Consider the following 24,786-nt stretch of genomic DNA (forward strand, 5'->3'; position numbering starts at 1 on the left):
GTCTTGCACAAGCTGGTTCCAGTGGCCGGAGATCTCGGGGCCATCGACAGAAGAGGGAGATTGTCACAGATACAGGCCAGCTCCTCCTGGCAGCCGGCTTCCGGCCCCACCGTGGGGGGATTGGCTCGGGGTGGGAGGAATGGGGCATGGGGCCTTTCCCCTCTCGGGAGCGCTGGATGTGATCTGCTGCAGGGTGGGGAACTGGCTGGCTCTGGGGGGTGGGAATGGGACCCGGGGTCCTTCCCCTCTAGGGTCTCTCAGCAGGGGAGAAGCCAGCAGATCGGAGCCGGTCCATTGAGCGCAGATGTTTGTTTTCTGTCTCTCAGGTCCTCAAACGCCTGTTTGAGGTCACTGAGTCTGGGGATTCCCTTGTGATGGGACCCGGGTCGTCGGCTGGATCAGGAGAGGCAGCTGGATTCCACGGCCCGCCACAGACTCCGTCCTTCGACTTAAGAGGTGAGATGCAGCTGAATCTGGCCTGGGTCCTGGGGGCTGTTTACACAGGGACCTCTCCCCGGCGTGGAGATGTGGCTGCCTCTGGGGTGGGGCTCGGGGGCTGTTTACACAAGGACTCCTTGCCCGGTGTTGAGATACACAAGGCTTTGGGGGAAACCTATAACTAAAAGAAACACAGCACCCCCTAGGGGCATTGGGACCAGCCCCAATGGCCAGGCCCTTGCGAGTCTCCCACCCCAGCCCTGCTCTGCCCCAGGCCAGTGGCACGTCAGCTGCCCTCCTGCGTGTGGGCACCGGCGGCTGTGCTGGGAAGCTGGTCGCTGAGCGGATCTTGCACAACAGGAAGTTTCCAGTCGGTGAGTTTGCTCCACCTCCGGCCGGTCGACACCAGTTCGGGGCTGAGTGAGAGCCACTGAGAGCAGGTGAGAGGGTCCCATTGAACAGTGGGGCGCAGCTGCTTGGACATAGGTCCCCAGCCAGAGGGGGAAGGAGAGAGCCCGGGGCAGATTCCTGCTGGGACTGTGGCTGCCAGGGCTAGTGGGTTAGAAGTCTCTGTGCTGGATCCATGCGGATCAGGGCAGACCCCTGGTCGCTGGGGTGAGCTCCGGGGCAGGAACCCCGGGGTCTGGGCCGGCCCCGAGTTTGGTGTGTTACATTCTGCCTCTGGTTAATCCCCGTTTGGTTTCTGACTCTTTTTAATGAGCTGCCCGGAGGTTTCCCTCCGTTGCTGTTTAATAGATGCCCCTGTCACGGAGTCCCTGGGCGATGCTCTGGAACTGCTCCCTACGAAGCCGGTCAGGACTCTGGGGATTTCGCCTTTCTGAGAGCAGCCTGTCTGCAGGACACACAGCTCACCCTGCTTCCACCTTCCTGGGTCTGACCTCGGAGCATTCAGCCTCCTCTGCCCCTCTGTGCGCTTCCCACAGCAAGTCCGCCCGGGCGGGGTCCTGGGGAAGCCAGAGGGTCCTGCCCCGCAACTCCGCAGTCAGACGTGACTCTCAGCCAGCCAGGAAAACAGAAGGTTTATTAAACGACAGGAACATGGTCTAAAACAGAGCTTGCAGGTGCAGAAAACGGGACCTCTCGGCTGGGTCCATTTTGGGGGCAGTGAGCCAGACAACCACGTCTGCACTTCACTCCATGTCCCAGCCAGCCCCAAACTGAAACTCCCTCCAGCCCCTCCTCCTCCGGGCTTTGTTCCTTTCCGGGGCCAGGAGGTCACCTGATTCCTTTATTCTCCAACCCTTTAGCTCTCACCTTGCAGGGGGGATGGGCCCAGGCCATCAGTGGCCAGGAAACAGGGTGTCGGCCATTCTCTGTGTCCAGACCCCTGCACACCTGCCCTCTAGGGCTCTGCAATGATCATACACCCTTACCCCACCCCCTAGATACTTAAGAACTGCATAGGGGAAACTGAGGCACCCCCACAATATTCGGAGGAAACATTAAGAACAGTCCCACTTCGTCACATCTCTCCCCCCTTCGAGATCGAACTGAGCGGGGTTACTTTACCCGGTGACCTGGGGAAGTTCGAAGCCACCAACGTTCCCATGGATGCCCCAGCATCTCTCCCATTCCTTGGTAGGAGTTACACCAGGCCCTTCCAGTTTCACTCCCTCCCTTAGGTCGGGGGTGGCCGATAGCACTCACAGGCCGCATGTGGGAAGGTTTCTGTGGCCCGTGCCCTTTGGCCACCCCAAAACCCCAGGGGGTCAAACTGGGATTGGGTCTTCTCCGCAGCAAGCTGGCCAAACACAGCCACTTGGCTATAGGACTGTTTAACTTTCTTAACATCTTTCACTTCATCTGAGACCTTCTCAAAGCTCTCCACACTGGGTCTTTCAACAGGACAGTCAGTGGATCCATTTACAACAGAAAATTTCTGGCTGTTAGGAACTGAAACTTTCTTGATTAAATCACTTTCACACCCTTCAGTTGGAGTAAACTGCTTGCAAAGACTCCATGAGGATTCCTTTCCCGAGGGCTTTTCTATGCAACAATTCACCCCTCCCAGAAATTCTGCCCTTACCCTCTTTCCCTAAGGCTGGCTCTAGAGGAACACTTTCCTGAGCAACAACAGACTCTTTCTGGGTCTTCTTTACATCCAGAATCACCTCTGGCCCATCAGGCGGATTCCTACACAATCCCCTTTCAGGCAAACTTACAGACTTCCTAGAGAAAAGGTTAGAAGCCTTCTCCTTCCCTTTGCCACACACAAGTTCAGGAATCTTTTCCTTCTTGCGACAGGTTTCCACACCCTCAGTAGGTAACACAATCACATCACCTTCATGCTCTCCTTGTGCCCTGGCTAGGATCTCACCCTGATTAGACAGAGTTGCTGCATCCTTTCGAACAACACACTAGCAACAGGCAAAATACAAGCACCAGAATTGTCTGCTCTCTGGGATTTTGCATAGACACTAACTGGATGCGACCTAGTTACAGGGCCATTCTCCCGAGCAGACCCAAACTTAGGACCCTTCCCTTCCTGGGCTTTAGCTGAATCCAGAACCAACTCTGAGACAACTGCACGACCCTCAACCATCACAGGCTGCAAGACCCCTTCTGTCTGCTCCACAGACAAAGAAGAGCCGGACACACTTTCTCCTTTCCCAGACACCCAGCTTGGGATCTCATTCCCCTTGTCCCAGCACACAAGGCTGGTCACAGACAACTGCTTGGAGATTGGGGTAGCTCCCTCCCTATGCAAGTCAATACCCCTGACAGACACGGGCACGTTTCCTTCCCTGTCCCAATTCTCCACCCAGCTAACAGGTAAGGTCCAGGGACACTCGTCTTCCACTCTCCTCCCCTTCCCGCCCTGCTGACTAGACACAGCCATCAGCTCACAAGGCTGCCTAGGCTCATCCAAACTTTCCTTACCAAGCACCTTGCCACTCCCCACAGATCCCCTGCCCTGCCTGTGTCTCCCCCCACCCAGCTGGGGTCTTATCTGCCCCCTTGCTCAGCGCTGCCCTTGCTGTCCCAGTGGGGGTAGGCAGCGACCTCGCTGCTTTCCTCAGTGCATCAGAGCCAGCCTGAGCCCCTTCTCCAGTGTACAAAGGGGCGGGGAGCATCTCTCTGTCCGCCCAGCCCCAGGGGGCTGGTTACAGGCAGGCAGGTAGCCTGAGCCTAGCCGCTCCTCCCTGCTGCCAGCCAGGTCATCTGCCTTTTCACTGACCATTTCCCTCTCCGCCGATTGGTTCCCTGGATTCAAATTCAAACCCTTGGCAGTTACCGGAGCATGGCCTGGATCCTGCCCCAAAGAGACACAGTGACCCTACGACAGGGTCTCGCAGCCGATATCCCGGAGAACCCCAACAACCAGCCAGCCCCACCCCTCCTGGGTCTGCACAGGGATCTGGGCCATAGGCAGGGCGGGGGGCTTCGTCCCTGGGACCCTCACCCAGCTCACACAGCCCCTCAGCATCTGAGGCTGCACCACCCAGGGCCTGACAACAGTTCTCTCTGTCCCAGGATCTCGCCACCCCAGGAATGTCTCCCCATTGACCATCCCCTTCCGCTCCCACTGGGGGTCCGAGGGGCCTGGCCCCAGGAAACTCCACACAGACATATAGGTTGGGGTCAGGAGTGGGAGCCTGTCCACCTCCCCACCCATCTGGCTGACGGAGTCTATGGCCTTGGGACCCAGCAAGGGAGATAGACACCGGGGCTTTTCTGCAGGGTCCCCCAGGTTCAAATCTCCAGCCTGCTCAAAGGCAGTGAGGTGGCATCCACATCCCCCCACTCCTTAACCGGGGTAGCAATTTAGTCTCGAGGTTCCCTGCGGAACTGGCCCCCCGGGGTCTATCCCCACTCACCCCGGGAGGTCCCCTAGGCCTCTCCGCTCCCCCACCGCCAGTTCATGCTGCTGCTGCAGCTCTTCCTCGGGCTCTCGCTGTCTCTCACAGTCCTCTTGCTCTCTCAGACTCAGCTCCAATCCCGTCCGTCTCCGATCCCCCGATGGGGAACCCGATCGTGAAGACCCTCGTCTGATCGGGGACAGGAGTCTTGGGGGTGCCTGGCTCCCACTCCAGCTGCTCCCAGATCCTGCTGTAGCCCCATTTGGGGTCAGGAATCTGTTCCTTAGAGCCGTCATCCTCCTCCAGCTGCACGATGAACTGTGCATTGGTGAACTTTCCAATGCTCAACCCTCTCTTTCTGCACAGGGTGACAATGTCCTTCTTCGGGAGACGGTGACAGGCCATCACTCCGCCCTTCCCAAGTTGTTGTGGACTCACAGGCCTGTGTGCTCTCAGCTCCCCACGGTTTCCAGGGAGAACCCCTAGTGTGCCAGCCCTTCTCGAGGTCACCCCCTCTTTGCCAGGGTTGAGCTGCAGACTCCTCCGCCCCTGGGACCGCTCGCTGCAATCCCCAGGGGAACCCTGTTACTGCAAAAGTCCTTCTCTCTCCCAGGGCCAAGCCACAGGCTCCTCCACCCCTGAGACTGCTCATCGCAGTCCCCAGGGGCACCCCATTACTGTACATTCCTTCTCGCTGGTCACAAACTCCCAGGGGTTAACTGCCCCCCGAAACCGCTCCTCTCTCAGCCTTCAGCACGCCTGGTCCTCATCAATCCCCCTTCGTTTTACTGCTCCCCAGTCACTTACTGCAGGAAGTGCCATCCATGGGGTGCAGTACATCCCACCGCTGACACCAGTTGTCACGGAGTCCCTGGGCGATGCTCTGGAACTGCTCCCTACGAAGCCGGTCAGGACTCTGGGGAAGTCGCCTTTCTGTGAGCAGCCTGTCTGCAGGACACACAGTTCACCCAGCTTCCACCTTCCTGGGTCTGATCTCGGAGCATTCAGCATCCTCTGCCCCTCCGTGCGCTTCCCACAGCGAGTCCGCCCAGGCGGGCTCCTGAGGAAGCCAGAGGGTCCTGCACCCCAACTTCGCAGTCAGACGTGACTCTCAGCCAGACAGTAAAACAGAGGTTTATTAAACGACAGGAACATGGTCTAAAACAGAGCTTGCAGGTGCAGAGAACGGGACCTCTCGGCTGGGTCCATTTTGGGGGGCAGTGAGTCAGACAACCACGTCTGCACTTCACTCCATGTCCCAGCCAGCCCCAAACTGAAACTCCCTCCAGCCCCTCCTCCTCTGGACTTTGTTCCTTTTCTGGGCCAGGAGGGCACCTGATTCCTTTGTTCTCCAACCCTTCAGCTCTCACCTTGCAGGGGGGATGGGCCCTGACCATCAGTTGCCAGGAAACAGGGTGTCGGCCATTCTCTGTGTCCAGACCCCTGCACACCTGCCCTCTAGGGCTCTGCAATGATCATACACCCTTACCCCACCCCCTAGATACTTAAGAACTGCATAGGGGAAACTGAGGCACCCCCACAATATTTAGAGGAAACATTAAGAACAGTCCCACGTCGTCACAGCCCCACCTGGAGGTGGCTGCATCTCAGTGCCAGCTGGGATCCTTATATAAACGGCCCCCATTCCCCACCCCAGAGGCGGTCACATCTCAGCGCTGGGCAAGGGCTCTTTGTGCATTGTATTGAGCTCAGTATTTGACACGTGTGTGTTTCCTGGGTCTTGGGAATTACCAGATTCAGATGCAGGAAAAAAATGAAATTCTCTGGGAAACCTTGGACCCACCAGGTCGAGATAGAAACCTGACATGGCTGATAACGCTGGGATCATGGTGACTGCATCTGTCGGTATGGGAGGGCAAGGGTTAATCATCTATCATCTATCTATCTATCTGTCTATCTATCTAATAATTCAAATGTCTGTTTTTTTCTGTGTCCTGAAGATATTTTAAAGCCGAGGAGGTGTGTGGGGGCGGGGGGGAAGGCAGGAAAGATTGAAACATTTGGGATATTTTTGTGAAAAATTCCTAGCTAGTGAATGTTTCCCAGGGATCATTAGTTTTAAGTGGCCCAGAGGCCGAGCCCATCTTGGGAGCCAGACGGTTCTGGCAAGTGGGAGGACAATGGAGGGAAGAGAGGGGGCCCAGGTGACCTGTTCTATGTCTGCTTCTACCCCTGGGCTCAGCTGAGGTCTCGTTCTCCTTTTCCTCAATCCTGTGAGATTCCAATTCCTTGTCGGCTCTTCGGTGGCTGAGGAACGGCCCGATCTAGACACCGGACTCGGGCACCATGGATTCCCGGGCCCCCGGCCTGTCCTTTCTTCTCCCTCCACGACAGCAGCAGGGTGTCCTGGGAGAGAGATTCTGGGATATGTATGTGGCTGGCAGTGTGGATAGATAGATAGATAGATAGAGGGGTGAATGGGGATAGATAGATAGATAGATAGAAAGAGGGGTGAATGGGGATAGATAGATCGATAGATAGATGGGTGTATGGGGATGAATAGACACAGAAGTTGGTGGGTTGGTACATAGTTGGGTAGGTGGATAGATAGACGGTAGGTAGGTGGGTAGATGGGTGGGTGGGTAGGTTGGTGGGTGGGTCAGTGGCTGAGTTACCGTCCGTAATAGAGCAGGGTGAGGTAATAGGCCAGGAAGAATCCAGTCGCCATGAAGACGAGTTTGCAGCTGATTTCAATAAATGCCCGAGTGAGGCCACCTGTGGGAGCTGGAACAAGCCGAGAGTCTGGGATAGATGCCTGCAACCCCTGCCCCAAGCCAGCCAGGCCCAGCCCTGGGACCAGGTCGGAGCCAGCACCCCCTAGAGGGGAAATTCCCCAGCCCCTGAGCCAGCCAACCCCGCCCTGGGGTCAGATAGGAGCTGGCATCTCCTTGATGGGAAAGGTCCCGTGGCCCAATCCCCGCCCCACACCAAGCCAGCCAATCCCCCGCCGGGGTCAGATCAGAGCCAGCGCCCCATAGAGGGGAAGGGCTCCCACCTGTTTCTAGTGGGCTCAGCAGGACAGTATAGATCCCATGGGGGTTGGAGCCGAGGCAGAAGAGAAACTTAGTGGCAGGGAGTCCCATGGGTTAACACTTCTAACACCCAGGAGAAGGGAGTCCCATAGACTAAACTGTTAATATCCAGTGGGAGGGAGTCCCACAGGTTCTTCTGCCCTTGTTTGTCAATTTTGGCTTGCCCCAAGGTGCTGATCCGGCCCCATCCTTGGCCAGCTGCGCTTCACACCAACCCACCTGTTTCTTCACCCTTAGCCTGGGTGCTCACGGCCCTTTTATGCAGCCTCAGCTGCCCCTCTTGGGGCTACCCCGAAGCAGCTAATTAACTATGGCACGGGGGTGGGGGGGTTGGCTGATTTGCCATTTTAAAAGGGCCAGGCACCCTGCGACACCGGCTAGAACTCAGTGGCAATGAGTCCCACGGATTAACACTGCTACTCTCCAGTGTCAGCATCCCAGGGCAAAACCCCACTCACACTCGACGAGCAGCTGGAACGTCCCCTGGGCAGAGCTCTCCTCGTTCCGGGCCCAGCACCCGTACAGCCCCCCGTCCTCGGCCGTCACGTTGGGCAGTTCCAGCTGCAGCTGATTCTCCCCCGTGGGGCGGGCGCCCTCGACGGCTCGGCCCCCCCTCACCCAGCCCAGCACAGCGGGGGGGTTGCTGGCGACGGAGCAGAGGAACCGCAGGGAGTCGCCCTCCCGGGCTGTGAGTTGTGAGCCGTTCGCCACCGGGGTGCCGGGATCTGGGAACAGGAATAACACAGAGCCACTCGCACCCTGAGCCAGCCAGGCCCTGCCTGGGGGCCATATCAGGGCCAGCGCCCCCTAGAGGGGAAAGGCCCCATGCCCCAGTTCCCGCCCCCTGGCGATACCTTGGAATAGCTGGGGGTCGCTCCTGTTGGCTCTGGAAATGGTGATTTGCAGAGTCCTCTCTAGAGCTGAAATACCCACGGCAACGTATTAGATTGGAGAGCGTCCCCCACTGACCCCCTGCTCCGCTGCCCAGCACCCCCCACTGACCACCTGCCCCCCTGCAGCCCCGCGCCCCCCACTGGGGCCCCTCTGTCTCGCCCAGCACCCCCAAATGCCTTACACTGCACGTGCACACACAGGGCCCGGCTGGTCGACCCAAAGGGATTCTTCGCCCAGCACCGATACTCCCCAGCGTCCCCTCTGCTGAGATTCGGCAGCTCCAGGCGCCCGGCCCCTCCCTGGCCGGGGCTCAGGGACTCGTTCCCCTTGGCCCAGCTCAGGGTGGCCTCGGTTCTGCTCCCAGCCTCACAGCCCAGGCTCAGGGAGTCGCCCCCCTGGGTCTCCAGAGACACGACGTCGCCCTCAGCTCCCCAGGCATCTGGCACTGGAAGAGAGGAGTAGGCAGGTTTGGTCCCCCCAGAGATTTCCCACTGTGACGAAGTGGGACTGTTCTTAATGTTTCCTCTGAATATTGTGGGGGTGCCTCAGTTTCCCCTATGCAGTTCTTAAGTATCTAGGGGGTGGGATAAGGGTGTATGATCCTTGCAGAGCCCTAGAGGGCAGGTGTGTGCAGGGGTCTGGACACAGAGACTGGCCGACACCCTGTTTCCTGGCATCTCTTGGCCTGGGCCCTTCCCCCCTGCCAGGTGAGAGCTAAAGGGTTGGAGAACAAAGGAATCAGGTGCCCTCCTGGCCCAGGAAAGGAACAAAGCCCAGAGGAGGGGGGCTGGAGGGAGTTTCAGTTTGGGGCTGGCTGGGACATGGAGTGAAGGGCAGACGGGGTTGTCTGGCTCAGTGCCCCCAAAATGGACGCAGCTGAGGGGTCCTGTTCTCTGCACCTGCAAGCTCTGTGTTAGACCATGTTCCTGTCGTCTAATAAACCTTCTGTTTTCCTGGCTGGCTGAGAGTCACGTCTGACTGCGGAGTTGGGGGGCAGGACCCTCTGGCCCCCTCAGGACTCTGCCTGAGCGGACTCGCTGTGGGAAGCGCACGGAGGGGCGGAGGAGGCTGAATGCTCCGAGGTCAGACCCAGGAACGTGGAGCCGGGTGAGCTGTGTGTCCTGCAGACAGGCTGCTCCCAGAGAGGAGACTGCCCCAGAGTCCTGCCTGGCTTCTTGGGGAGCAGGTCCAGAGCATCGCCCGGGGATGCAATGACACCCACCAAGGAGCCAAGACACAGAGTCAGCACTGGGATGGGGTGGGGGGGGTTATACAGGGACCCCTCGCCCGTCGCTGAGACCTGGCCCCTCTGGGGTGGGCGCACAATCTCGGTGCCTTGCCATGGCAGCAGGTCTCCGTCGCAGCCATCGGTCCCTAACCCATCTCCTGCCCGCTGCCCAGCGCCCCCTTAACGCCACCCCGGGCTCTGGAGAGAGGGAACCAGGCCTGATCCCCCACCACTGCCCCCCACAGCCCCGCGGTTCCTCGGGCTCTCCCCTCCGGGCACGGAGCACCCTGGCCCGGCTGAGCTGGCGCCGGGCCCGGACCGCGGGCAGAGCGTGACTCGGAGGCGCTCGCTGATCCCCGGGGTTCGCAGCGCGGCCTCTCACCGGGGCGTCCGTTTCTGGTCAGGGTCCCGGTGATGTCGGGGGGGCCGGGCAAGTCTGTAACACAAACCAGAGAGGGGGGATCGGGGGGCTGGATATCACTGGGGGGGGTGTGCTAGTGATCACTGAGCTTAGACAGGGACCCTCGTGTGACGAAGTGGGACCGTTCTTAATGTTTCCTCTGAATAGTGTGGGGGTGCCTCAGTTTCCCCTACGCAGTTCTTAAGTATCTAGGTGGTGGGGTAATGGTGTATGATCATTGCAGAGCCCTAGAGGGCAGGTGTGTGCAGGGGTCTGGACACAGACAGTGGCCGACACCCTGTTTTCTGGCAACTGATGGCCTGGGCCCTTCCCCCCTGCAAGGTGAGAGCAAAAGGGTTGGAGAACAAACGAATCAGGTGCCCTCCTGGCCCAGAAAAGGGACAAAGCCCAGAGGAGGAGGGGCTGGAGGGAGTTTCAGTTTGGGGCTGGCTGGGACATGGAGTGAAGGGCAGACGCGGTTGTCTGGCTCAGTGCCCCCAAAATGGACGCAGCTGAGGGGTCCGGTTCTCTGCACCTACAAGCTCTGTGTTAGACCATGTTCCTGTCGTCTAATAAACCTTCTGTTTTCCTGGCTGGCTGAGAGTCACGTCTGACTGTGGAGTTGAGGGGCAGGACCCACTGGCTTCCCCAGGACCCCGCCTGGGCGGACTCGCTGGGGGAAGTGCACGGAGGGGCAGAGGAGGCTGAATGCTCCGAGGTCAGACCCAGGAAGGTGGAGCCGGGGGAGCTGTGTGTCCTGCAGACAGGCTGCTCCCAGAGAGGAGACTTCCCCAGAGTCCTACCTGGCTTCATGGGGAGCAGGTCCAGAGCATCGCCCGGGGACCCCGTGTCACCTCGCTGTGAGCTCAGCTGGGGGACGGGAAGGTCCCTGAAGTGACACAAGCCCCGTGGGCAGGGAAGGGAAGCGACAGACCCGACTGGGCGCGACACAAGAGGCGCCGGACGTAACCCAGGGGCCGGGTTAGGGCCAGGGGGAGCCAGAACCAAGGGACCAAAACCGGTGGTCGGAATTCAGCTTAATTGGCGGAGTCACTAACGAGGGGCCGGGCTGCTCCGGCCTGGGGACTGGAGCGAGCGTCACCATCTCGCTGCCACTGTCCGCCGGGCGCCCGGGTGTTCAGCGTCCTGCTCCCCAAACGTGTCCTCCCCAGGGCGGGACGGAGCTGGGGGCCTAAATAACCCCGGTCTCGCTCCCACCAGGGTCGTCAGACACCCCCCTTGTGGGTCCTTTGCCTTCTCCGCTCGGTTCGTCTCTCCCCAGCCCTCTCCTTTGGCCCCCGGCCAGGCCTGGGTATTTTGAAAGCAACACCCGGAGGAGCCGGACGCTGGTGCCCTCTGGCCAGGCCTGGCAGGGTCCGTCCACGCTGCCCTCAAAGCCCCGCGGTGCCAAGGGCCAGAGCCTGGGTCCGTTGGGTCGGGCTCGCGGGGCTCGGGCTGCGGGTCTGTGATTGCAGCGCGGACGTATCCTCCGAGGCCTGTGTAGACGTTCGGGGTCGGGCTGGGGCCTGGGCTCAGACACGGGGTGGGGCGGGGGGCGAGTTTCCTTCTAAATCTCCCTCCGGCTGATGGGAACAAGGGCTGTCGTCCTTATAGTGAAGCCCGATTTGGTCCTTCACCTCGCAAAGGCGGCTGCTGATTTGCCCTCTGCCCTGATCTGCAGCGCGGGGGTCACGGGCCAGTTAATGGGGGTTTGCCCTCGGGTAGGGCGGGCCGAGGTCTCTGGGCACGGACCCTGGAGCGTGTTCAGTGCCAGACAGCGACTGGGTCCCGTTAACACTCTGCCCCATAGAGAGCATCCACTGATCCCGGCAGAAAGGGGACGGGGTGGAGGAGAGGCAGTGGGACAGCGCGGGGGGATCTCGGGGGGAACTGGGGTGTCTGGTGTGAGGGGGGGAATCCCAGCAAGGGGGGACTGGAATAGTGGGTGGATCCCAGCATAGAAGGATTCTGGGGGCAGGGCAGGTCGCGGGTAGAGAGGATCCCAGAAGAGAAGGGCCTGAGGACGGGGCATGTGGATGGGAGGGTGAAGCCATAGCCAACGTGGCAGGAAGGCGTGAAAATCCCAAGAGAGAAGGGGCTGCATGGTGTGGGGGGGAAGGGGTCTGGAGTAGAATTGGCTGAAGGTGCATGGTGGGGGGTGGGGATCCCAGCACAGGGCTGAGATGGGGGAGGGGCTGGAGGGCAGGGCTGGGGAGCCCAGGGGGGTGGGGATCCCAGCAGTGGGGGCTGGGGCCCGGCATGGAGGGGCTGGAGGGGTCACTCACAGCCGACGTGTAGCCGGATGGTTCTGCGGGTGGAAGGTCCCCATGGTGGGCGGTAGGTGACTGTGCAGACGAGCTCTTTGCCGTGGTCCCCCGGGGCGGGTGTGAAGCGCAGCGTGGAGCTGCGGGCCCAGGTGTCGTTCGCCAGCGGGGCTGAGTCGTCCCGGGCTGTGTCGCTGAACGGCCCCGTCCAGGTGACTCGGGGAGGGGGCCCGGAGCAGCGCCCGGGGGCCGTGCAGGTCACAGTCACCGGCTCCCCGGCCAGCAGCGTCCCTGGCAGCCCCCGCGCCGGCGAGATCTGGATCTCTGGCTCCTCCGTCAGCCCTGAGACACGGGGAGAGGGGAGAGAATCACTGGGGGACACGATGCCTTTCCCCCTAGGGGCGCCGGCCCCGATCCGGCCCCAGGCCAGGGACTGGCTCAGGGGGGCTGATGAGCGGTGACTGCGGCTGCTCTTACCTGGCACGGAGATCGCGAGCGTGGGGTGAGCACGATACAGATTGGGGCGGTAATTGTATTTAAAGTTTCCTTTCTCAACCCTAAGGAAATATCTCCCTGCATCCGTCCGTCGGGCGTCGCTGATTTGAAGGGAGCAGTCGCCACGTGCCAGATCCCCCGCCAGCCGGAACCGGCCCTGGGTCTCCTGCGACACCCACTGGCTGGGGTCAGTGCTGGCCACGGGTGGATCCTGGCCCGCAGTTGCGGGCTCCTTGTACCAGTGTCCGTAGAGCCGGTCCCGGGGATTGTCGGTGTCGAACGAGGCTGGGTACGCGAAGGTGCAGGGGACGAGAACGCAGAGACCCGTCTGCACCGACACCGACTGCGGCAGCCCCAGGGAATAACCAGACTCCAGGGACAGGGACCCTGCAGGGGACGGAGAGGGATCGAAGTGGGAGCCACAGAGAGCAGAGACCAACCCTGAGCTCCCCCGACACCTCTGCCGGTGCCCTCACTCCCGACCTGCAGCCCCCTGCGAGCCCAGCCCTGGGTCCTCAACCAAACCTCACTCCATTTAGTTTCCATCCCTCCCTACGTCGAGCCCCCTGCCCGCTCCCTGTCGCTCGGTGCCCCCTAGCACCGCACGAGGGCATCGGGCTCCCCTCCCCCTCTGGCCAGTCTCCCTTCCGTGGCCTGGGACAGACCTGGCCCTGCGTAGCGCGGGTTCTGCCCTTCCCCCTGCACTGGGGCTGCAGGGCTGCTTACTTACCCCTCCAGAGCAGGGCGAGGATCAGGACCCTCAGCGTGGCCGCAGGGGGGGCAGGACCCCCTTCTCTCCATGGGGGGCCCTGAGCCGGGAGCTCCCGTTCCCTGGTGTCCTGCTGTGGAAGCAGGGCTCTGCCCATGGCTGGGGCGTCCAGCTGGGACAGACCTAGAGACAGACGGGGAGGGTGGGGTGTGTGAGAGCAGAAGCTGTTTACAGGGGGAAAGATCTGCCTTGGGGACCATCAGTGCTGCTGGGCTCTGCAGGGGGCTGATCTGGGGCTGCTGACAGCACAGTGTCCCCTCCAAATCCCCAAATCAGGAGACGGTCCCGAGAGATCGTGGGCTGAAAAAATCCTTCAATTAGCGAAAAAGCTGAGATTTTCTCCAAGAATCACGAGATCAGCCAGAAAATCCCGAGCTGGTGAGAGAAGATGGTGGGAAGGCAGCGCTGCTCAGAGCCTGCTCTGCTTCCATCTTCCCACAAACACCAAGATGTGAGCGGGCGGCCAGCGAAGTTACCACGGATGACAAAGGGGAAGGGCGTCAGACCGGGAGAAGGAAAGAACCCGTCAGAGATGTTCTGACCAATTTGAATGAATTCAAATCAGTGGGGCAGGGCGCTTTTCAACCTAGAATGCTGAAGGAAATAATTGAAGAAAACTTGGAGCCACTGGCAATAATATTTGCAAACTCATGGATGGTAGGAGAGGTTGCAGAAGACGGGAGAAGGGCTAACGGAGTGGCCATCTTTAAAAGGGGGAAAAGGAGCAGCTGGGTAACTATAGACCAGTCAGTCTGACCCTGACACCTGGAATGCTATTAGAGCAATGTAGAAAACCTTCAATACGGGAGGACGAAGGGGTGATCGCCAGCCTGGATTTACCAAGAACAAATCCTGCCAAACCAGCTTGATTTCCTTCTTTGACGAGCTAATTGGTTAATGGCAGGGGAAAGCGGTGGACATCACATACCTGGACTTCAGGAAGGCTTTTGACATTGTCCCACAGGACATTCTCATAAGTAAGCTGGAGAAGACTTCTGAAGGAACTCAAAAGTGAAACTGCAGAACTACTAATGATGGTCTGTAACCTAGCATTTCAATCAGCTTCTGTACCAGATGACGAGAGGATTGCTAATGTGACACCAATTTTTTTAAAAGAGCTCCCGAGGTGATCCCAGCAATTAGAAGCCGCTAAGCCTAACTTCAGTGCCAAGCAAACTGTTTGAAACTATAGCAAAGAACAGAATGATCAGACGCCTAGATGAACATCATTTGTTGGGGAAGACTCAACACGGTTTTTCTAAAGATTCTCACCAATCTACTCAAATTTTGTAAGGGAGTCAACAAGCATGTGGACAAGGGTGACCCAGTTGATGTACTTAGATTTTCAGAAAGCCTTTGACAAGTTCTCTCCCGAAAGGCTCTTAAGCAAAGTAAGCTGTCATGGGATACGTGGGAAGGTCCTCCCCTGGATCAGTAACTGGTTAAAAGATAGGAAACAAAGGATAGGAATAAATGGTCAATTTTCACAGTGGAGAGAGGTAAATAGCGGTGTCCCCCAGAGGTCTGTACTGGGATCAGTGCTTTCAACATACTCATTAACGATCTGGAAAAAGGGGTAAACAGTGAGGTGGCAAAATTTGCAGATGATACAAAACTACTCAAGATAGTTAAGTTTAAAACTGAGTGCGATGAGCTACAAAGGGATCTCACAAAACTGGATGACTGGGTAACAAAATGGCAGATGAAATTCCGTGTTAGTAAATGCAAAGTAATGCACATTGGAAAACATAATCCCACCTATACATATACAATGATTGGGGTCTAAATTAGCTGTTACCGCTCAAGGAAGAGATCTTGGAGTCACTGCGGATAGTTCTCTGAAATCATCCACTCAATGTGCGGTGGCCGTCAAAAAAGTGAACAGAATGTTGGGAATCATGAAGAAAGGGACAGATAATAAGACAGAAAATATCACATTGCCTCTATATAAATCCATGGTACGCCCACAGCTTGAATGCTGCGTGCAGTTCTGGTGGTCCCATCTCAAATTGGAATTGGAAAAAGTTCAGAAAAGGGCAACGAAAATGATGCGGGGTGTGGAACAGCTTCCATATGAGGAGAGATTAATAAGAGTTACCTAGCAGCTCTGTGTTCTTGGGGAAGCATGGCACTGTACCCAGTCTGTCTGTCTCACGAAGACTGTGTCCGTCCGTCCCCCCGCCCCCCCAGCCTCTGCTTGAACCAAATCTACACCAGAAGAATGACTTATGAAAACCAATGAAAAGGCAGTGGGAGACACACCTAAACCCCTGGGATAAGGATGACAGAATTAAGGCAACTCCCCTAGCCTCATTTATATCGAAGATGGGACAAGGAGGCATCTCCATTAGGAGACAGAATGGAGAACAGAGATTCGAAGGCAAGAACCGCAGGGAACTCTGGGGCCAGAAAAGCAGGGAAGCACTGCATGATGGGGGATCTCTGCTCCAGATGTTAATGAACCCACCCCTGCACACCCCCAGCTCATTAGTTATCAGACCAATTTGAGTAATAAATCCTTTATTGGGATCCAAAATAATGAAGCCGCCTGACTGCATTGTGAGCTCCCTCCAAGGAACACCGCCCATAGCCAGGAATGATCAGCTCCCATGGTCTAGCCTGATCAAAACAGCTTTGGTATTCTCCCTTGTTTACACATCAACAAATCTCGAGTTCTCCCTTGAACCATTGTTGTTTCTCTAGAAAATCCCCGACCCACGCTCAAGTAAGTGTTCTGATGCCTGGATCCAAAATCTGCATCACTTCCATTGGGACTTCATCTTCTCCTGATTGATCATGCTGAGAGCTCTGCCTGTCTCCAGCACTCCAGACCCTCAGCTACCACCAACACCTGGGTCCCCCGATCGATTCCAGCTTCACGGAGTGGTGAGAACCCAGCTCTCGCTCTCTGTCTCTCGAGGTGTAGCCTTCTGACCCTGACTTGTGTGATCAGTTAGAGTGTTGTAAACCTGAGTTTAATAATCAAATTTGAGTTGGATTTAATAGTATCACTGTTTTGTTTGTTTGGCTCCCCTGTGGTTATGACCTGGCAATAGAATCATAGAATCACAGAATATCAGGGTTGGAAGGGACCTCAGGAGGTCATCTAGTCCAACCCCCTGCTCAAAGCAGAACCGATCCCCAACTAAATCATCCCAGCCAGGGCTTTGTCAAGCCTGACCTTAAAAATATCTATGGATGGAGATTCCACCACTTTCCTAGGTAACGCATTCCAGTGTTTCACCACCCTCCTAGTGAAAAAGTTTTTCCTAATATACAACCTAAACCTCCCCCGCTGCAACTTGAGACCATTACTCCTCGTTCTGTCCTCTTCTACCACTGAGAACAGTCTAGATCCATCCTCTTTGGAATCCTTTCAGGGAGTTGAAAGCAGCTATCAAATCCCCCCTCATTCTTCTCTTCTGCAGACTAAACAATCCCAGTTCCCTCAGCCTCTCCTCATAAGGCATGTGTCACAGTCCCCTAATCATTTTTGTTGCCCTTCGCTGGACGTTTTCCAATTTTTCCACATCTTTCTTGTAGTGTGGGGCCCAAAACTGGACACAGTACTCCAGAGGAGCCCTCACCAATGTCGAATAGAGGGGAACGATCACGACCCTCGATCTGCTGGCAATGCCCCTACCTATACTTCCCAAAATGCCATTGGCCTTCTTGGCAACAAGGGCACACTGCTGACTCATATCCAGCTTCTCGTCCACTGTCACCCCTAGGTCCCTTTCTGCAGAACTGCTGCCGAGCCAGTAGGTCCCTAGTCTGTAGCTGTGCATTGGGTTCTTCCATCCTAAGTGCAGGACCCTGCACTTCTCCTTGTTGAACCTCATCAGATTTATTTTGGCGCAATCCTCTAATTTGTCTAGGGCCCTCTGTATCCTATCCCTACCCTCCAGCGTATCGACCTCTCCTCCCGGTTTAGTGTCATCTGCAAACTTGCTGAGGGTGCAATCCACACCATCTTCCAGATCATTTATGAAGATATTGAACAAAACTGGCCCGAGGACCGACCCTTGGGGTACTCCACTTGATACCGGCTGCCAACTAGACAGGGAGCAATTGATCACTACCCGTTGAGCCCGACAATCTAGCCAACTTTCTATCCACCTTATAGTCCATTCATCCAGCCCATACTTGTTTAACTTGCTGGCAAGAATACTGTGGGAGACCGTGTCAAAAGCTTTGCTAAAGTCAAGGAACAACACGTCCACTGCTTTCCCCTCATCCACAGAGTCAGTTATCTCATCATAGAAGGCAATTAGATTAGCCAGGCATGACTTGCCCTTGCTGAATCCATGCTGGCTGTTTCTGATCACTTTCCTCTCCTCTAAGTGCTTCAGAATTGATTCCTTGAGGACCTGCTCCATGATTTTTCCAGGGACTGAGGTGAGACTGACTGGCCTGTAGTTCCCAGGATCCGCCTTCTTCCCTTTTTTAAAGATGGGCACTACATTAGCCTTTTTCCAGTGGTCCGGGACCTCCCCCGATCGCCATGAGTTTTCAAAGATAATGCTCAAAGGCAGTGAGGTGTTCTTAATGTTTCCTCTGAATAGTGTGGGGATGCCTCAGTTTCCCCTAAGCAGTTCTTAAGTATCTAGGGGGTGGGGTAAGGGTGTATGATCATTGCAGAGCCCTAGAGGGCAGGTGTGTGCAGGGGTCTGGACACAGAGAATGGCCGACACCCTGTTTCCTGGCAATTGATGGCCTGGGCCTTCCCCCCCCCCCGCAAGGTGAGAGCTAAAGGGTTGGAGAACAAAGGAATCAGGTGCCCTCCTGGCCCGGAAAGGGACAAAGCCCAGAGGAGGAGGGGCTGGAGGGAGTTTCAGTTTGGGGCTGGCTGGGACATGGAGTGAAGTGCAGACGTGGTTGTCTGGCTCACTGCCCCCCAAAATGGACCCACCTGAGGGGTCCTGTTCTCTGCACGTGCAAGCTCTGTTTTAGACCATGTTCCTGTCGTCTAATAAACCTTCTGTTTTCCTGGCTGGCTGAGAGTCACGTCTGACTGCGGAGTTGGGGGGCAAGACCCTCTGGCTTCCGCAGGAGCCCCGCCTGAGCGGACTCGCTGTGGGAAGGTCACGGAGGGGCAGAGGATGCTGAATGCTCCGAGGTCAGACCCAGGAAGGTGGAAGCCGGGTGAGCTGTGTGTCCTGAAGACAGGCTGCTCACAGAAAGGAGACTTCCCCAGAGTCTTGCCTGGCTTCATGGGGAGCAGCTCCAGAGCATCGCCCAGGGACTCCGTGACAGCAGCGCCCTAAAATCCTGTGGGGTTTGCTCATCAAGCGGGTTACGACCAGAACAATTGTAACGTTGAAGTGGGGATAGAGACGTGCTGAACCAGGGACATAGGAGGGTGGGAGCTTAGAATAGCTGGTCGACCCGGCCTACTGGGGCCAGGGACATCTAAGGGGTTAGGTTGGGAGTGCTGATTAACCCGGTCCTCTCAGACACGCTCTGTTAATTTGTGTGTGTTTGTCTGATTCTGGGGCTGGAAGAGCCCAGCCCTGGGGAACCGAGGTCCTGCAGGATAGCGCCATTGGGAGGGCCGAGCAGCAGGGAGAAGTTGAGCTCCCTATGAGAACACAAGTGACACAAGCGGTACCTTGATAGAAATACAGAACACCTCCCCCGCCCAGAAGGGTAACCCTAATAAATGAGCGTACCCCAAAGTAACGGGCAAAGCTGGTGAGAAAGTCAATCAATGGCTATTAGCCAGGATGGGCAGGCATGGTGTCCTTAGCCTCTGTTTGCCAGAAGCTGGGAATGGGAGACAGGGGATGGATCACTTGATGATTACTGCTCCGATCATTCCTTCTGGGGGCACCTGAAGTTGGCCAATGTCGGAAGATGGGATACTGGCCTAGATGGACCTTTGTTCTGACCCAGTCTGGCCGTTCTTGTGGAGAAGTGTGGGCTGGGTGGAACTACCATTAAGTGGATACATAACTGGTTAAACAACGGCAAACAAGGAGTAACTGTTAATGGAAAGATATTGGATTCTAGAGAAGTCTCAATGGAAGTCCCACAGGGGATCTGTTCTGGGTCCTGTGTTGTTTAACATCTTTCTCAATGACCTGGATGTAGGAGTAGGGAGCAGACTGATCACATCTGCAGATGACACAAAGCTGGGGGGAGTTGCCAACTGGATAAATTGCAGGACTGGGCTGTAGACGACACAATGAAATTCATGAAGGACAAATGGAAGGTGCTCCACGTAGGGAAGAAAACCCAACTGCACAAATACAGGATGGGGAAGAACTGGCCGGGCAGCAGCACTGCTGAGAAGGAGCTGGGTGTTGGGGTGGATCACAACCTCGACAGGAGTCAGCAATGCGATGCTGCTGCAAAAAAAATCAAATGCAATTTCCGGTTGCATTACCAGAGGCAGAGCATGCAAATGTCAGGGAGTGTGGGGGAGTCCAGGCCCTGCACCCCTCTTCCTGGGATTCACTGAGACTCTCAGCCAGCCAGTAAAACAGAAGGTTTATTGGACAACAGGAACACAGTCCAAAACAGAGCTTGTGGGTACACCCAGGACCCCTCAGTCAAGTCCTTCTGGGGGAGCAGGGAGCTTAGACCCCAGCCCTGGGGTTCCCTGCGTTCCTCCACCCAGCCCCAAACTGAAACTAAACCCACCCAGCAGGTTCCCTGCTGCAGCCTCCGTCCACATTCCTGGTCAGAGGTGTCACCTCCCCTTCCCCCTCCTGGCTCAGGTGACAGGCTCTCAGGTCTCCCATCCCCAGGGCACATTCCCAGGTCAACACTCCCCCCTCCCGGCTGCGTCCCATCCTCACAGCAAGTCCCGGGAGGTGCCAGTCCCACTCTACTCGGCGCTGGCTAGGCCTCAGCTGGAGGACCGTGTCCAGTTTTGGTCACCGATGTGTAGAAAGGATGCAGAGAAACTGGAAAGGATCCAGAGGCGAGGGAGAAAGATGATCAAAGGGATGGAAGGGAAGTCCTAGGGGCACAGCCTGAAGGAACTGGGCGCGGTTAGTTTGGAAAAGAGATTGGGGGAGGGGGACATGATCGCGGTTTTCAAATATTTGAAAGGCTGCCAGAAAGAAGCTGGAGAAAAGTTGTTCTCTCTCCCCCCAGAGGGCAGGACAAGGGGCAACGGTTCAAACCACAGCAGAATTGATTGAGATTAAATCTCAGGGCAGTCTCCCCAGCTGTGAGAGCAGTCAGACAATGGACCAGATGTCCAGGGAGGTCTTGGAAGCTCCTTCACTGGAGGGTTTTGAGAGGAGGCTGGAGAGCATCTGTCTGGGATAGGTTAGACCCAACAAATCCTGCATCTTGGCAGGGGTTGGACTAGGTAACCCCTGCGGTCCCTTCTCACCCTGTGGGTCTGTGATTCTAGGATTCACTGAAACATCCAGAGATTTAATGTGACCTTCATGACAACCCCTTGTCCCCGAAATTCGCTAATCAATCCCATGGTTTGCTTTAAAAATCCTGAGACTGGCTAAAAATTGTGAGATTTGCTCTAAGAATCCTGAGACTGGCTTTTAAAATCCACAGATTTGTGCTTTGTCTCCACACATCCTGTTGTTTGTGGCCCGTTGGCTTATCCCCAGCTGGGACTCTCCTCCCCCGATGAAAATGGTACTGGCCACTCCCTCCTCCCCACTCTTCTGAGAATGGTAGGGGCCACTCCCCCCTGAGCCCTCCGCCCGCCCACACGCTCTTGTGAGACTAGTAAAGGCCACTCCCTCCTCCCCACTGCTCACATGTTGTCATAAATATAAAGGGAAGGGTAACAACTTTTATGTATGCAGGGACATAAAATCCCTCCTGGCCAGAGGTACAGAATCACTTTACCTGTAAAGGGTTAAGAAGCTCAAATAACCTGGTTGGTATCTGACCAATAAGGAAAGAAGATACTTTCAAATCTGGGGGTGGGGGGAGAGGTTTTGTTTGTGCTCTCTTTGGGTGTTCCCTCTCTGGACAGAGAGAGAGACCTAGCAGGTAAAACATCTCCTGAAAAGATACCTGAAATGACACATCTAAAATTACAGAAAGTGTAAGTAAAGGCAAGGAAATGCGTTAGATTATCTTTTGTTTTAGCTTGTGAATTTTCCCGATGCTAAGAGGGAGTTTTATTCCTGTTTTTTGTAACTTTGAACTTTGTAGTTGAGCCTAGAGGGGAATCCTCTGTGTTTTAAATCTTTTTATTACCCTGGAAAGTTACCTTCCATCCTGATTTTGCAGGTGTGATTCTTTTACTTTTTCTTTAAATAAAGTTCTTCTTTAAGAACCTGTTTGATTTTCAGTGTCCTAAGGACAAAGGGTCTGGTCGGTATTCTCATTATTCTCAAGCCTCCCCAGGAAAGGGGGTGAAGGGGCTTGGGGGAATATTTTGGGGAACAAGGGACTCCAAGTGGCTCTTTTCCTGAATTTTTGTCTCAATCACTTGGTGGTGGCTGCAGTACCATCCAAGGACAAGGAAGGATTTGTGCCTTGGGGAAGTTTTTAACCTAAGCTGGTAAGAATAAGCTTCGGGGGTCTTTCATGCAGGTCCCCACATCTGTACCCCAGAGTTCGGAGTGGGGAGGGAACCCTGACACACGTGAAAATGGTATTGGCCACTCACACCTTCCCCCCCTTCTCACCTGTTAATAGGGTTTGGGCCACTCCCTCCTACCTCTTCCTCACCCATGAGAATGGTATGGGCCACTCACTCCTCTCCCCTCCCCCCTATGAAAATATTGTGGACTACTGACTCCTCACCCCTCCTTTGCATTTAAAATGGTATGAGCCTCTCTCCTCCTCCCCCTTCCCTTTCTGTGCAAATGGTACGGGGCAATGGCTCCTCGCACCCCCAAGAAAATGGTACAGGCCGCTCCCCCTCTTTCCCTCCCCTCCCTAAAAACTCCTCTCAGCTCCTGAAGGGGGAGCTGCCTCCCTCCTGCAGCACCCCTGATTGGCTGCCCTTCTCCAGGAGGCGGGATAAGTGGGCAGGGCAGGAGGAGCATGGACCAGCCCTGAGAGGTCCAGCCCCCATCCCCATCCCTGGGGGGCTGCCCTGACCCCGTGCAGTGTCTGGGAGCCCCAAGGGGTCTGTGCCCCACCCAGCTCCATGCGGGGCAATATGGGGAGCACAGCTGGGGGTTGGGAGAGAAGTTTGCACGTATGTGCTCCCCCTGGGGTATCTATAACTGCCTCCTCTGCAACGCCTGGCCTCCCTGCCCCCAAAACCCACCCCCATGGGGAAGGGGAAACCCCCGGCAGTTCCATTTCCCACCATCCCTCTGCTGCCCTCAGGTGCTCTCGGGAAGGAGGCGGAGAGATGAGAGCTGGGGAACCCCGGGCTGTACGTGGCCCCCTGAGCCGACGCCTCCAGTGTTGTCCCCAGGGTGGGGGAGCCCTGGGGCAGGACCCTGCTCGGGCTTGAGGGGCAGTGGCAGAGCTGTGGGGGCAGGGAGCCCAGGGCTGGGATAAGAAGGGGCTGCGGGTCGGGATTGAGGGGCACCCCAGTCTCCACAGACCATCCAGCTCCCTCCCGCACCCTAGTTCCACTCACCCCTAGACCTGCAGAGTGGGGCCCAGGCCTGGCTCTCCCACCCTGCAGCCCGGGTTCCTCACGCTTTGTGACTTGGAGCCCGGGGAAGCGGCATGCATAGGAATGTGAAAGCAGAAGTCGGTGCGGACAGGGATGAAGGGGAGATGATGTCTCAGAAACCCCAGCATCAGCATCCTGCCGACTTCCTCTCCCTCTGGCTGGGGCTGCCTGTGGCTTCCTTGCAACAGAGGCAGGCCGCATCTTGCTTGTGGGGCTGAAATAGAACCCAGGAGTCCGGGTCTCTGAGCCCTGCTAATCCTTCCAGAGCTGGGACACAACCCAGGAGCCGTGACTCCTTGCCTCCACCCCCCACTCTAACCCACTGGACCCAGCTCCCCTCCCAGAGCCAGGGACAGAACCCAGGAGTCGTGGCTCTGAGACCCTCTACACCCCACTCTCCTCCCAGAGCCGTGGATGGAACCCAGGAGTCCTGGCTCCCATTACCCCCCGGCTCTGACCACTAGACCCCACTCCCCACCCAGAGCCTGGAGAGAACCCAGGAGACCTGGCTCCCAGCCACCCTGCTCTGACCACTAGACCTCACTCCCCTCCCAGAGCAGGGGGTAGAACCCAGGAGTCCTGACTACCTGCCCCCCGTCCCCACCCTATCCCTTTCTGACTGCGTTTTCCAGTCACACAATAATATTTGAACGCTAGCAGCTCACACCTCTCATCGTATTGAACACGCTGCAGACACTAATCACTCACCCCGAGCTGAGATGTGTCCGCGTCTGGGGTGGGGCGGCTGGGGAACAGCCGCACAGCAACACTGTCCAGGGGTTGCTCCCCTGGAGCTGAGGTGCGTCCGCCTCTGGGGTGGGGCGTCTGGGAACAGCGCACTGGAACAGCAGATGCCCAGTTAGGACGGCTAGCCAATCCCGACTCCAATGGGAAGAGCCGGGTGTGTGCAGAGACCTGCCTCGCAGGGAGCGGGTGCGAGTGTCAGGGCGAGGGCTGGGGCGAGAGGTGAGATTTCAAGACAGGAAGGGGAAGTCAGTGTGTGTATCTGGCCCTCCCATGTCTTGCACAAGCTGGTTCCAGTGGCCGGAGATCTCGGGGCCATCGACAGAAGAGGGAGATTGTCACAGATACAGGCCAGCTCCTCCTGGCAGCCGGCTTCCGGCCCCACCGTGGGGGGATTGGCTCGGGGTGGGAGGAATGGGGCATGGGGCCTTTCCCCTCTCGGGAGCGCTGGATGTGATCTGCTGCAGGGTGGGGAACTGGCTGGCTCTGGGGGGTGGGAATGGGACCCGGGGTCCTTCCCCTCTAGGGTCTCTCAGCAGGGGAGAAGCCAGCAGATCGGAGCCGGTCCATTGAGCGCAGATGTTTGTTTTCTGTCTCTCAGGTCCTCAAACGCCTGTTTGAGGTCACTGAGTCTGGGGATTCCCTTGTGATGGGACCCGGGTCGTCGGCTGGATCAGGAGAGGCAGCTGGATTCCACGGCCCGCCACAGACTCCGTCCTTCGACTTAAGAGGTGAGATGCAGCTGAATCTGGCCTGGGTCCTGGGGGCTGTTTACACAGGGACCTCTCCCCGGCGTGGAGATGTGGCTGCCTCTGGGGTGGGGCTCGGGGGCTGTTTACACAAGGACTCCTTGCCCAGTGTTGAGATACACAAGGCTTTGGGGGAAACCTATAACTAAAAGAAACACAGCACCCCCTAGGGGCATTGGGACCAGCCCCAATGGCCAGGCCCTTGCGAGTCTCCCACCCCAGCCCTGCTCTGCCCCAGGCCAGTGGCATGTCAGCTCTGCCCCCCTGCGTGTGGGCACCGGCGGCTGTGCTGGGAAGCTGGTCGCTGAGCGGATCTTGCACAACAGGAAGTTTCCAGTCGGTGAGTTTGCTCCACCTCCG

General features: G+C 57.0%; 1 protein-coding gene across 1 annotated transcript in view; it reads right to left on the reverse strand.

Annotated features, from left to right (window-relative positions):
• Window positions 1–7,500: 7,500 nt before the first annotated feature.
• Window positions 7,501–24,786, reverse strand: part of LOC144279579 (sialic acid-binding Ig-like lectin 13) — a 31,311-nt gene continuing 14,025 nt past the window's right edge. The window contains exons 2-8 of the mRNA XM_077841150.1: window positions 13,324–13,485; window positions 12,576–12,980; window positions 12,120–12,440; window positions 9,817–9,870; window positions 8,388–8,651; window positions 8,167–8,232; window positions 7,501–8,037 (exon numbers count right to left, since the gene is read on the reverse strand). Coding sequence (XP_077697276.1) covers window positions 7,742–8,037; window positions 8,167–8,232; window positions 8,388–8,651; window positions 9,817–9,870; window positions 12,120–12,440; window positions 12,576–12,980; window positions 13,324–13,459 — 1,542 coding nt within the window. The 5' untranslated portion in view covers window positions 13,460–13,485 and the 3' untranslated portion in view covers window positions 7,501–7,741. The remainder of the gene's footprint in view (window positions 8,038–8,166; window positions 8,233–8,387; window positions 8,652–9,816; window positions 9,871–12,119; window positions 12,441–12,575; window positions 12,981–13,323; window positions 13,486–24,786) is intronic.

Source organism: Eretmochelys imbricata, chromosome 24, assembly GCF_965152235.1.
Source record: "Eretmochelys imbricata isolate rEreImb1 chromosome 24, rEreImb1.hap1, whole genome shotgun sequence".
Lineage (NCBI taxonomy): Eukaryota > Metazoa > Chordata > Testudines > Cheloniidae > Eretmochelys > Eretmochelys imbricata.